The 13,422-nt window shown below is 44.8% G+C and overlaps 1 protein-coding gene across 1 annotated transcript in view; it reads left to right on the forward strand.

Moving 5' to 3' along the window:
- Positions 1-11,217, forward strand: part of GNA13 (G protein subunit alpha 13) — a 29,615-nt gene extending 18,398 nt beyond the window's left edge. The window contains exons 3-4 of the mRNA XM_064728433.1: positions 1,770-1,820; positions 6,322-11,217. Of these exons, the coding sequence (XP_064584503.1) occupies positions 1,770-1,820; positions 6,322-6,894 (624 nt within the window). The 3' untranslated portion in view covers positions 6,895-11,217. The remainder of the gene's footprint in view (positions 1-1,769; positions 1,821-6,321) is intronic.
- Positions 11,218-13,422: the final 2,205 nt, after the last annotated feature.

Here is a 13,422-nt window from a genome sequence, read left to right on the forward strand (position 1 = left end):
CTGCACTTAGTGAGTCTGCAATCTGCCTGATTGGTCTGTAGCCAGCCCTGTGGGGAAGGGAAGCTTGCCAGCTCCTATTGGCACCTAAAAAAGAAATTAAACCTGACCTTAAATTTTATTTTGCCTTAGTATTCAGCTACAGGCAGTGGCTTTAGCACTTGGAAGGCCTGAATTTTGATCCTGTTTCTCCTTTTTGGGAAGCTTGATGGATTCATGCAGCAGGGTTGTTTATTTTCTGTGAAATAGGAATGCTCTTCCCTGTGTACCTTCCTTAGAGGATTGAGGCTAGAACAGATGATGGAAAAGACACAATACTGCTGTCATTGCAAGCAGCTGCTGCTGAAATGGTGTTTTTGTCACCCCAGAGAAAATCAGGACAGCTGAGGCAAACAGGAGGTAAAACAAGGCCCAGAGGTGTGTGGGGCTCTCTCCTGCAGGTGTGTCGAGCACGAGGCATGTTCCAACCAGAGCCCCAGTTCTGCCTCATTAAACATTGATGTTCAAACTGCACACTTAAAGGTGTGGCATCCACTTGGATTATGTAACTTATTTTAGTGCCTGGAAACCTTGCAGAGGTACCTTGCTGATGTGTCTGCCAGAACCATTTTTGGCCTTTATTTACCCTGCTCTGCCCAGGGTAGGTGCTGAGATGGCACAGCTGAATAGTGAGGTTTGTATTCTCCATAGATAGGCTTGCAGAGCTCAGGTTGAAGTGAGGGGAGGTCATTATCAGGGTGTAGCTCCTGTCCTGATTCACTTGTCTGCATTAGGTGTAGTCACCCCAGCCTCAGATGCTGTTTGATTTTCTCATGCAGAAAGCTCAGTCAGAATTCCTGCTCTTCCACCTGCACAGTGAAAACACAGGTGGCTTCTTTTCTGCACTTACTGTAAAATGAGTAAGTTACAGCTGGTAATGAAGAGTTTCCAAAAGGAAGCCGATTTGTGCTTCTGTGAGGAAGCTGAGAACCTTAAAAAGGTGTTTTCCTCTGCACTGAATTCCATCAGTACATTCCTATTGCAGGGAACTCAGGTGCAGCAGTACCCAGGGCAGAATTCCTCCTTAATCCCAGCACCCTGATGGAGCTCTGCAGGCTTGACTGTGGCTCAGGTTTACCATGAAAAAACCTTTAGTTCTGCATTACTGGAGGGATTAAAAACTGCAGTTACCTTTGCCAGGACAGGGATGAGTTGAACCCAGGAGATAAACCTGGATTATAAATGTGATATCATGCACAGCAGCTCTGCTCATCACTCAGAGTAAGATATTCTGGTCCAGCTTGGTGTCTGAGGGGAAACTGGAGTAAAATGCTTTGTGTGCTGTGGTTTCTCATGCTGTGTTCTGCTCATCCCTGTGGGCATGAGTCCTGTAAAGTAAAAATGAACTTTCTCTGGTGATTAATCCCTGCACCTGAATGCCTGTGTGTGCACTCTGCTAAGCCTCAGAGGAATTGAATGTTTCTTTTCATAGTGAAGGTGTGGCTGCTTCATTGATGCTCCCTGTGGATAACACTTGGATTTATTTCTCAAGCCTAAACTTGGAAAGAATGTGACTATTATAAATGTGCCTTTTATGCTTTTAAGCTTAAATATTAACTGGCCTAAGAATAAATCATCAGTTGTGTTCTTAGGATAGCTGCTTTTAAAAAGGGCAGTGGTTAAAGCTTACAATGCTTAAATGTAGGTTTCTGATAAATTATCTGGACTTCAGAATGTAAACTCTTGGGATCAAGGATGTCGCTTATTTAAATAACTGTTTGATTTGTTTTTAGGGGGAATCTGTAAAGTATTTCTTGGACAACTTGGATAAACTTGGAGAACAAGTAAGTCCTTTTTTATTTTTCTTTCCAGTCTTGAGTTTGAAGTAGTCTTTATGATCTCTGGGTTTTAAATAGATGAAATGTAATTAGTGCCTACTCCAGTGACTTTATCTGTAGTTCACTCGGGCTGTCGCATTATCTCAGCAGTTCATCACTGACATGTCAGAAACACAGGGCAATGCAAGGGCCAGGAGACTTTCTGGAAATAAACCATCTGTCAAAATCGAACAAAAAACAAGTTACAAGTTCTTGGCCAGGCAGGAGATTGTTAAAGTAGCTTTTCAAGACTAAATGACATCTAAAAACAACTGGGTTTGGGGTTATGTGCCCAGTTAGGAACTCTTGAGTTAAATCAGTCACAGGTCAGTGGTACCTTCCAGAAATACCTACTTTAACATAAACTCAGTAAAGAATAAAGTCTGTTTTCTCTGGAGAAAAACCTGAAATTTTTGTAGAATACTTTTTTATATAACTGTTAATTAGCACTTGGATAATGAAGGTATCTGCAATCTAGAACTGATGAGCATGTGGAAAAACTGCCTTTAAAGCAGGAGTTTTAATGTGGTGCTTGAACTCTCTGGGGAGGCAGTTTCTCCATGGTCATTCCCAGCTGATGGTAACAAATGAAGGAATCCAAACCACTTCAGTGAAACTCTGTTACATCATGCTTCATTTCATTTTTGTTTTTAACAGATTAAATTTTAAGCCAGACTATTTTTCTGCTTTGAACTGTCATTGTTCTAACTAAAGCTCTGGTGGTCATGGTGCTTCCCAGATCTCTGCCTTGAGAACTCCAGCACCTGGTCTCTGAATTTGGATTTGGTCTCAAGATAATGAAACTTGCACTTAGGAGGGAACTGCATTGCTGTAATGAGCTGCTGAGCTCTCTGCCATGGGGGATTTCTCATGGTCTTTGAATCCAGTGCCTTTCAGTTTCAAAGGACTTGGAATTTTCCCCAGCAATATTGGATAGAGTTCTGCAGCTCCATTTCCAAGTTCTTAATAGAGAAACTTTGGTCCATTCTTTGATTAATGTGTGAAACTTGGTCAGCAGTTGAGTTTTTAAATATTTTTATACATAAACACACAGCAGGTCTGATGTTTCTGTGGCAGTGCTGTGAATTACAGCTTTTCTGGCTTCAGGTTGGTGTTGAGAATCAGAGAGACTCATCAGGATCTGCTGTTGTAAAAAATGTTAAATCAATGAGGGAAAAAGGACTAGCTAAGTTTTGTTAGTGAAAGATTTGATAGGTTCTTCTGGTTTATTCTTATCTATATGCAAGATTATCTAATGATTGTTTCCCCAAATTGTAAATAAAAGTATTTGTTCTTATCTGATGCAACTGGGCTGACTTGCAACTAAATTGCTTCTAAACACATAGATCTGCAATTCACGTGCCCCTTGCCAAAAGGGAGCTGATAAGAGCACAGAGGGAAAAGAACTTAATGTTCAGATTTAATCAGATGAGCAGAGTAAGAGTATCTGACAGGCAGACATGCGTGGGATCTCCTGGATTCCTTGTGTGTTGCTGTTTCAGCTGCCAGTGCAGACTCTGTGCATCCAAAATACCTCACAGAGAGACTTGGCTTTCCATCCTGTGATTGGATCTTAGTCATGCCTTAAATTGTGATTTGAGCTAGGCAAACAGTGATGTGATAGCCAAAAGTGCTGCTGATAACCAAAGGAACTCCTTCAGGAGAAGCAGACTGCAGTGAGTTTGAGGAATAGAGATAGGAAAATCAGGGAGAAAGCACGTGTTCCAAATCAGTATCAGTGTGAGGATGCTTGAGGGGAAGAAAACACTTATTGGCAATGGCAAAACACTGAAAGAACTTGGAAAATAACACTCAGTGCCATTCAAGGAAAATGCTCACCTGGTACTGCATGCTCTCACACGTGGAGAATGGGATCAGCACCGAGACAGGGGCAAGCTGCTTGTGTTCCAAGGGCTGGGCATGAGGGAGAAAACATAATTGTCCTTCAGAAAGAGAATTCAAGTACTGGGAGAGTTGTGAGAGTTGTTGTGTTTGGTCTGCTGTAGCCAGAGGGTGCCTGGATACCAGCACTGAACTCACAGAGCCCTCGTGTGCTGCCTGCTGGATCAGAGTAACCAATATCCAGGATAAAACATGGAGTTCTAACATGGTTTGGGTTGGAGGGGACCCTAAAGATGCCCAGTTCCATGGCAGAATGTACAGGTAGAAAGCACTGGAAAGGATTCTCTCAAGTGTGGAAGGAATTTTCAATGAGTAATAGTACTGGAGAGGGAATTTGTCAGGAATTCTGGGGATAAGCTTGTTCTGGAAAGCTTTACTGAATAAACATTACAGGCCAACTCCCAGGAGAGTTTGCTTTGTGCCCTTGTTTCAATATTGAAGGTGCATGTGGTTTTGCCTATTATATTAGTTGGTTTTCTTTATTTACATAATTTAATAATTTCAGTCACTCCTGAGCTTTTCTAAGACTTGTTGCTTTTGTTCTGAGGAGCTGAGACAAACTTCCTGAAAAACAAAATAATAACCTGTGACACTCCTGTGACACGTTGACATCAGCTTTGCTTTAGGTCCCTTCACCTGTGCCCAGTGACATTTCATACACTCCCTGCACTGCTTTGCTGATTGTTCTCCTCTCTCTAATTTCAGTAGAAAAGACCCAAGATTTAACAAAGGGAAAAGTCTTATCACCTTTAAAGCTGTCCATGAATCACACAAGGGGGTGACAGCACCTCTTCTGGTCAGTTTGGGGGAGCTTGATGTTGCTTTAGGAGTTCTCCTCCCTCCAGGTTTCCGTGCTGTGGGTTTGGCTGTGTGCAGGGCTGCAGGGTGGGGAGCCTGTGTGTGCCTCAGAGCTGCTTTGTAATTTGTGCCACGATAAAAATCAGTGCCTGAGTCATGGGCAGCTCGGGAAGAGGAGCCCAGAGTTCACACAAAGCCTTCTCTCTCTGGTTTCACTTTGGGACTTACAGGGTAAAGCAAAGTGATCCTTGAACTTTTGAAATGTTGCGCTCACTTCATGATTTTTAAATTTTATTTTTGTGGTCTGAGCTTGCCCAGCTGCCTTAAACTTTGGATACAGCTACTGAAATAGCCATGGTGCTGTGTGCCTGTTCCCCCACCCAGCTGACTGCTTGAATCTGATTTTCTGAACCTTGCTCTTACATGTTTTATAAAAGCTCCAAGTGTGGGAACTGGCACTGTCAAAGGAAGATCATAGATCATTCACTTTTTAACAGGAGACTGAAATTCCAAAACCTAAATTGAGCTCTCTGAAAGGGTGAGAAATGCTGGAAAAATATGAGGAAGAGTTTCCATAACAAGTGAACAACAAGGTTTTAAAGTCCAGCACAGGCAGCTGTGGTAGAAATGCACTTTGCAGATAACAGAAAGACTTGGACCAGAGACCAAAGTGTAAATCTAGGAATGAAGAAATCCCCAGTCTGAGTGCTGAATTCATCAAAAACTGACTACTAAGAATTCCTCTTCATCTGCACCCATTGATGATGTTCATATAACAATAAAAAAAAAATCAGTCTCATTAATGCCTCTTAAATTCTGGGGAGAGGTGGGCTGGAGAATTTCAGGATGCAGCTGTCTGTGCCCCCCAGGCTGGAAAGGCACTGCTGTGCCCAGCTCTCCCTTTCTGCCCCCGTTCTGCTCACTGCACAGTAAATTTGGGCAAAGGCAGGCAGAGTGAGCTCACCAGTGTGCACTGATCCAGCAGGATGCAGAGATGCATGGCACAAACACAGGAAGTTGCTTAGGTTTTAGTTTTCAGACATAATTGATTGCTTCGGAGTTATTTAGTGGAGCAGCTGGTTTGTTTCTGGAAGCAGTCATGGGAGGAATGGAGAACCCACAGCTGGCATGGGATATCCCACAGTTACTGCTTTGAGAGAGCTGGTTTAGAACCCATTGTGGGAAGGGAATGAAGGAAGCACGAAGTGAAACAATGAGGGAAACTGGCAGGAGGAATTGCTGGTTCACCTTTGAGGTTGGTTATGGATCCTTGTCACGTGGCAAAGGGAAAGCTTCAGTTCTTTGGGGTACATATTCTAGTTTAATATTGGGTGTGTTTCCTAGCATGGAAATCCACATCCATGTCTTTATTGCAAACCTTGTCCTGTTCCATGCAGGCTGCTCTCTCCACTGCAGCTCAGCTGTGCCCATTCCCATTCTCATATCCTAATCACAAAATTATTGGCAGCCACCATTGTGGGAAGGGAATGAAGGAAGCATGAAGTGAAACAGAATGAGGGAAACTGGCAGGAGGAATTGCTGGTTCACCTTTGAGGTTGCTTATGGATCCTTGTCATGTGGGAAAGCTGAAGTTCTTTGGGGTACATGTTCTGGTTTAGTATTGGGAATGTTTAATGTTTTCTAGCATGGAAATCCACATCCATGTAACTTCATTGCAAACCTCATCCTGTTCCATGCAAGCTGCTCTCCCCACTGCAGCTCAGCCCATTTCCACATCCTCATCACAAAACTCTCCTTATTTTTCTAGGATTACCTTCCCTCGCAGCAAGACATCCTGCTGGCACGAAGGCCCACCAAGGGGATTCACGAGTACGACTTTGAAATCAAAAATGTCCCTTTCAAGATGGTCGACGTGGGCGGCCAGAGGTCGGAGCGGAAGCGATGGTTCGAGTGCTTTGACAGTGTCACATCCATTTTGTTCCTGGTGTCCTCCAGTGAGTTTGACCAAGTGCTGATGGAGGACAGACAGACGAATCGCCTGACGGAGTCCCTGAACATTTTTGAAACGATAGTCAACAACCGGGTGTTCAGCAACGTCTCCATCATCCTCTTCTTGAACAAAACGGACTTGCTTGAGGAAAAAGTACAGAAAGTCAGCATCAAAGACTATTTCCCAGAGTTCGAAGGGGATCCCCACTGCTTAACAGATGTGCAGAAATTCCTGGTGGATTGTTTTCGCACGAAACGCCGGGACCAGCAGCAGAAGCCGCTGTACCACCACTTCACCACTGCCATTAACACAGAGAACATCCGGCTAGTGTTCCGTGACGTTAAAGACACCATCCTGCACGACAACCTCAAGCAGCTGATGCTACAGTGATGTGCAAAAAGACTGCTTTGTTTCAGTAACTCTTGTGTGTTGTTTTTTTTAACTAGAAGTTTACAGCAGGAGTAGAGAAATCCAGATCCTGTCAGACTTCTTGGTATGTGGCTGAAAGCTGCTGCTGAACACATTATTGCCAATTTCTGCAGAAATTCAGGCTTAATCTCTTCCAGTGTAGCTTCAAGTTGACTCAAGTTGTAATTTTATAGCAGACCTATGTCTAAGTTACCTGTAAAGTGGTAAATTTGACCTTTTACCAACATGTGTATTATCCTAGAAAATCCAGAATTCCAAGTCGAAACGTCAATGAAATTGTTGCAATTATTAGACTGTGGCAGTAATTTAAGGTGGGGGGGAAGAGAGAGAGAAACTTCTCACATCTGATTTCATTGTGAAGACTGTGATACCATAGCTGACTTATGATTTCTCAGGTCTGTTTTTGGTTAGAAATCCCATCAGATCCCTTGCTGGAATCATCTCTTTGCAGCCCATTCCTGGGTGTAACCTACTTCCTGCTTGAGTATAAACCATGGCATTGGGATGGAATAGGAGATGCTTCAAAAATATGGAAAATCAGGAGTTTCAGACATATCAGGAAGTGCTGAGTGCAGTGAGGAGGGATTCCTGGTTGGCACAGTGCACGGATTCACTCCAGAGGTGTCCTGGGGCCATGGCAAAGCACAGAGCACTCTGATCAATCCTCTTGGCGTGCTGGTGTGGGAAGGGAGAGCAAACCCAGCTTTTGGTTTTTACCTTCCCTGAGCAGATGTTCCCTGTGGGCACCTGTTCTGGAAGCTCTTTACTTAGCACTGCTTTATTTGAACTCCCTGCCTCCTGTGAGTCAGGAGCATTTGCTGATGGGGAGAAGGACCTGCAGACCTAAGTGCCTCCTTGTGTTCTGTCCTCCTCTGGCATTTTCAGTGGCCTTACCAATTCCCAGCAGAGGCCTTGTGTAGCTGACACCGTGCAGATGAATGTTTAATTCTGAAAAAATTCAAAACCTTGTCCCAGCAGAATGTGCTTGAGCTCAGAGGTTCTTTCTGAGACTTTCCAGTTGGGTCTAAGCAATCCTAAGTGTACTTGAGCCAAATAATGTTGCACAGCATCTTCCAGAGTGCTGCTTGTGACTGTTTTACCCAAAGTCCTTTTGCAGTTTTGTTTCATTTCTCATGAGGAGTTGTTAGCATTGCCATGTGATTAAAAGAAGAAATTATAATAATAATAATAATGATGAAAAATAGTGAAAATGAAGCAATCCTGATGTACCCCACAGCACACTGCAAAAAGAGAGTGAGATTGTGATAGATAAATGTGTCCCTACCACGTTTCCCCCAGGCTGGAGTGGTGTGGGCCCCTGGAATTGGCCAATTCCTGTGGATCATGCTGGTGGCCAATCCTTCAATGTTTCTTTATTGTCATCCCACGAGCCAGGGGTGACTTGGTGGTGTCACTGCTGGGAGCAGTGGCCCTGCCAGCACATAGGAAAGCTGCCTGACTCCAGAGCTTAGCCTGTGCTTACTGTGAGTGTAAAGGTGTATTAACATCTCTGTACCTCGTTCTCCTGGCAGCAGAAGGGGAATTGTGTATTTTTGTTTAGTCAGGTGCTTTGAAAGACCTCTATTTTTTTATATCATCCAGTGAATAGTCATAGGTTAGTCTGTGATTCTGGCCATCAGGCACTGTTTGGGGAGGAAAGAATTTCTGAAAAGAGCTTGGGAGAAGTCACAGTGCAGAATCTAAACATAATCCTAAAGTCAGGATGCAGCACTGATGTCAGGAGGGTTAAAAGAATCTTGGATGGGGATATTTAGTGGAGATTTTGCCTCTACTGGACATGGATTATTTCTGATTTGGTTATATGTGAGCAATTCAGGAAGGAGGATGAAGCAGAGACCTCAGGAAAGGCTCTTTCAAGGACTGAGCAACACACCTGTGGTGGGAGCAGAAATTCTCCTTTGGGCTGTAAATGCTCCAAGAACAGACACAAACCTCTGGTGGCCTCCAGGTCCAGTCTTGGAAAGCAGAAAACAAATTCCTGCCCTTGGATGTCAGCAGGGGGAGGAGCTGGGTTGGTTTTTCCTTTGCTGACAGGTGTCTTTTCAAAACAGAGACCTCAATGTCACTAAAGCAGTTGGTTTGGAGAGGTCTGCAGTTGGGGCTCTGGAGGGTGTCAGACCAGATGATTGCAGAAAAGACTGAAGGCTGGTGGTGGATGACAGGGTGAGTACCAGGGATTGGTCTGAACTAATTTATGTGAAGTATTGATGAATTTTTTGTCAATGGAAGCTGTTAATTTACTGAGGATCCTCAAAGCTGATGTCAGTGTGAGGAGGCAGCCAGGGTCACCAAGGCTGACCTTGGCTGAAGTGGGGGAAATTCCCCAAAATCCCTGTTGTGAACCCCTGTTCCAGATCCCTGTCCCTGTGAGCCCCAGGGCTGTAGGAGAGCAGGGGCACCCAGTGCTGGGTCACTTGTAACCCTGGTGGAGAAAGCACTCTGTGAATAATCTCAGGCAGAAATGAATTGTTTAATGAAATTACTGAGTCCAGTCACTCGGGTTTCCCACTCCCAGTGCTGAGAGGGGTGAGGGAATGCACCTGCATGTTTGTTTACATGGTTCCTGTGTTACCCTACAGCCAAACCCCAGATCTGCACCCTTGTCCATCCTCAGGCTCGCTCTTCATGGCCTCCCTGAGTGGAGCACACCTTGGGCTGTTGTATTTCCTGTTGGATTTATTCCTGCATCTCATTTGTGTATTGCAGGACATAAATCTGGTACAAAAGCTGAAGGGTGGATGCTCTGAGCAGGCTGAGTTTTGTCCTGAAACAACCAGAATTGCAGTTTGCTGGTGGGAGTGAAGCTTCCTCATGGAAACCAGTCTGTGGTACAAGGTTGGGATGTGTGCCTAGTGAAGGTGGGAGAGCAGATAGAAAGTGAAATGTCCCAGAAAATCAAGATTCCCAAAATTCTTGAGTTCTCTTTGCTGGAGTGAGCTGTGTTGTAAAGATCACTGACCCTATGGAGATAAACCACTGTCCTGTACAAGCTGTACTTGAAGGTGAAATTGGTGTTTGAGCAACTGTTCCCTGCTGCAGAGTGTTCAGCTGAGATCATTGATACCTAAAAACTGTGGCTGTTCATCAGGGCTTTAAAAATGTTACTCTTTTTTTATATATATTGTATGTGGGAGCATAAGCCATCAGTTTGTGTGAAACTTCAGCTTTCTCTAGAATAACTGCTCTTAAAAAAAAAAAATCAAATTGATCTCAAAGGTGTTTATGGGGCTTGTTTGTGAGTAGCTTTAAATTCAGAAATCCAGCAGTGATGGGGTGGGTGGGGGTTGCTGGTGGATCTGAGCTGTCCCCCATGCCTGAGAACATCCCTGGCTGTTCTTGCAGAAGGTTCATTTTCATTTTCCACTCCTGTTCCATATCCTGGGGGTTCCTGGTGGATCTGAGCTGTCCCCCATGCCCCAGAGCATCCCTGGTTGTTCTTGCAGAATATTCATTTCCATTTTCCAGCCCCACTCCTGTTCCACATCCTGGTGGATCTGAGCAGTCTCTCATGCCCCAGAACATCCCTGGCTGTTCTTGCAGAAGGTTCATTTTCCACATCCTGGGGGTTCCTGGTGGATCTGAGCTGTCCCCCATGCCCCACAACACCCCTGGCTGTTCTTGCAGAATATTCATTTCCATTTTCCAGCCCCACTCCTGTTCCACGTCCTGGGGAAGTCTCCTGCAAATGGTTCACCAGTTCACTTTACAGGTCTTGTCTCTCTGATGGTACCATAATGTAGTTTTTAATTACACAGCATTGCAATACAGTGCCATTTTGCAATTTCTTTGCGTTGTACTTGAAGATAAGTTGAATTGCAGACTATTTAAAACTGCTTTCCTGCGCTTTCAGTAGCAGTGAGAGCTTACCTTATGTGAAGCCTTTATGTAAAAATATATTTTATAACAACCTCATAGATCTTTAACAAAACAAAATTTGTATTAGCTTTGTATAAATGTTTGTGGCTTACAATTTTATATGTTTAACTTTTTATAAACTTTCCAGGGACTACTTTTTATTGTAAATTTTTTTTTTCCTCTCCTCGCTTTAGTTTAAGATTGGCAATAAATTATTTCTAAGGGAGATCTTAGAAGAAGAAGCATCACTTCTTTTTTATAAAATGGTTAAATCAATTCATAGTTTCAAACCTCTTACACTTGCTTGTACATTGCTCTGTACATACTCTCCAAAAGTGTTGCCTTTCAGCTATTAATATTTGCCTTGTGTACAAAAGTACTGACGATGAATAAACATATACAGCCTCATGTTGGTGTGATGAAATCATTTTTTCTGTTTATTAACCAGCAAGCTGATTCTTTTTGTTGGTTGGCAGAGCTTGGCTGATTTGCTCCTGCAAACACATCTTGTGTTTCAAATCAAATATGGAACAGAGTCAAACAAAGTGTGCTCAGAAGGCTCCTCCAGGTTCTGCTCAGCCCTGTCCCCAGCAGGGAGGCACCAGGAATTGCTGACTTGCACTTGACAGCCAGTTCTGGGCTCAATATTTAAAATATTGATGGCACTTGGGTGTGTTCTGCGACAAAGCTCCATGAATTATGGATCTTGATGTAGCAGAGTTGATTTATTTATTTATTTTTAGCTCTTTTTGACTAAGCCAGCCTCTGCCTCCTGGAGAAGAGGCTCACTGGTGTCAGTATGAAGGAGGATTTGCAGCAAAACATTGATTTCTCATCAGTTTTTATAGGCCTGAAATGCTTCATTTTCCACAAGATTCCTTGAGTTTGGCTGGCTGGGGGCACTCAATCCCCAAAATGCTGAGCCCAGCTTTAAGGTCCCTTCTGACCCAAACTGTTCCATGTGATAATTCTATTAAATAATTAATAACCTATAAATAACTAATAATTTCTTAGGAATGGCTCAGTGGTGTTGGACCATCCTGGGCTCTGATCACCTCCCCACACTGATGTGCTCTGCCCTGAAACGCTGGGAAGAGCAGAAGTGGAAAGCAAAGCACATTCCAGGATTTATTTCCAGGAGGAAATGGAGTTTCTTCACATTTGCAACACTTTTGATTTACCAGAACACCTCGTTGCAGTGCTGAATGCAGGGCTGGGTGCTCGAGCCTCTTCCTTCCTGTTGGAGTAACTCAGTGATTGCACAGTAACTGCCAGGAGGGGTTCAAAATGCAGGAGCTGACCTTGGTCCCTTCCCTGGGGAGCAGAGGTGACCATGGAGGGCAAAGTGCTGAGGAGCTGCTGCCAGGAGAGAGATCCCGTGGGGAATCCAGCTGGAAATGGGGCAGGGATCTGCTCTGGCACAGCCCCTGCTGGCTTTGCCCTCCAAAACAGGACAGGTGATGGCAGGAGCTGCTTCTGGCCTGTCCACTTGTCTTGACACCAGCTGAACTGTTCTCAGTGTGTGTGAAATGGGAATTACTTGATTAAATTGATAAGAAGGATCTTATGACTCTCTACAGCTCCCAAAAAGTGCCTGTGCTCAGCTGGGGCTGGGCTCTGTCTGCAGCAGCACTGACACAGCCAGAGCACACAGCCTCGAGCTGCACCCAGGGAAATACAGGCTGGAGAGCAGGGAAAAGTGTTTGACAGAAAGGGGGATAAAGTTCTGGAATGTTCTGCCCGGGGAGGTGGTGGAGTCCCCATCCCTGGGTGTGTTTGACAAAGCCTGGATGTGGCACTGGGGGCCAGGGCTTGGGTGAGGGGCTGGGGCTGGGCTGGGCTCGATGGGCTTGGAGGGCTCTGACAGCCTGGGGATTCTGGGAATTCTCTGATTGTGTGAATTCTGTGGAAATCCCACAAAATCCCATTAAATCCCATCCTCACCCCAGGGAAGGGCAGACCCAGGGGCTGCTTTATCTGTCAGTCAATCCTCAGAGATGCTGTGTGAGATCTCAGCTGGCATCTGATAAAAAGGCAGAAGTTTTGGGGTGGGTTTGCTTGTGTTTTGTCCAGGACTGTTTTGTCCAGGTACCACTGGGAAAATGCCATAAAATCCCACAAAATCTCACAAAATAATCCCACCTTCACCCCAACAAAGGGCACATCCAGGGCTGCCTGCTGATCCTTAATCTGTCTGTCAATCTTTGGAGATGCTGTGTCAGATCTCAGCTGGGATCTGAGGGGAAGGCAGAAGTTTCCCAGTGGGTTTGCTGGTGTTTTGTCCAGGACTGTTCTGTCCAGGTAGCACTGGGAAAATGCTCAGAGCAGCTCCTGCCCATTCCCAAGCTGCTCCATGGCAGATCAGTGCTCAGCCTGGCTCAGCAAACAGATGAAGAGTCCAAACATCCCCAGTGAGAGGTGAGGGGAGAGCAGCCCCTGCCCTGAGCTGCTGCCTCTGCCCAGCTCTGGCTTTGATGAATTCTGAGCACTGGATCTGACAAACCTGGGCCTGGGGCTCTGCAGCTCCACACAGTGAATATTTGAGGCTGAGCACTCCCAGGCTGTGAGCAGCAGGTTGTGTTTGCTGCTCCTGGGGCAAGGAGGGCTCCCAGG

Source organism: Zonotrichia leucophrys, chromosome 18 (assembly GCF_028769735.1).
Source record: "Zonotrichia leucophrys gambelii isolate GWCS_2022_RI chromosome 18, RI_Zleu_2.0, whole genome shotgun sequence".
In the NCBI taxonomy this organism is placed as follows: Eukaryota; Metazoa; Chordata; class Aves; order Passeriformes; family Passerellidae; genus Zonotrichia; species Zonotrichia leucophrys.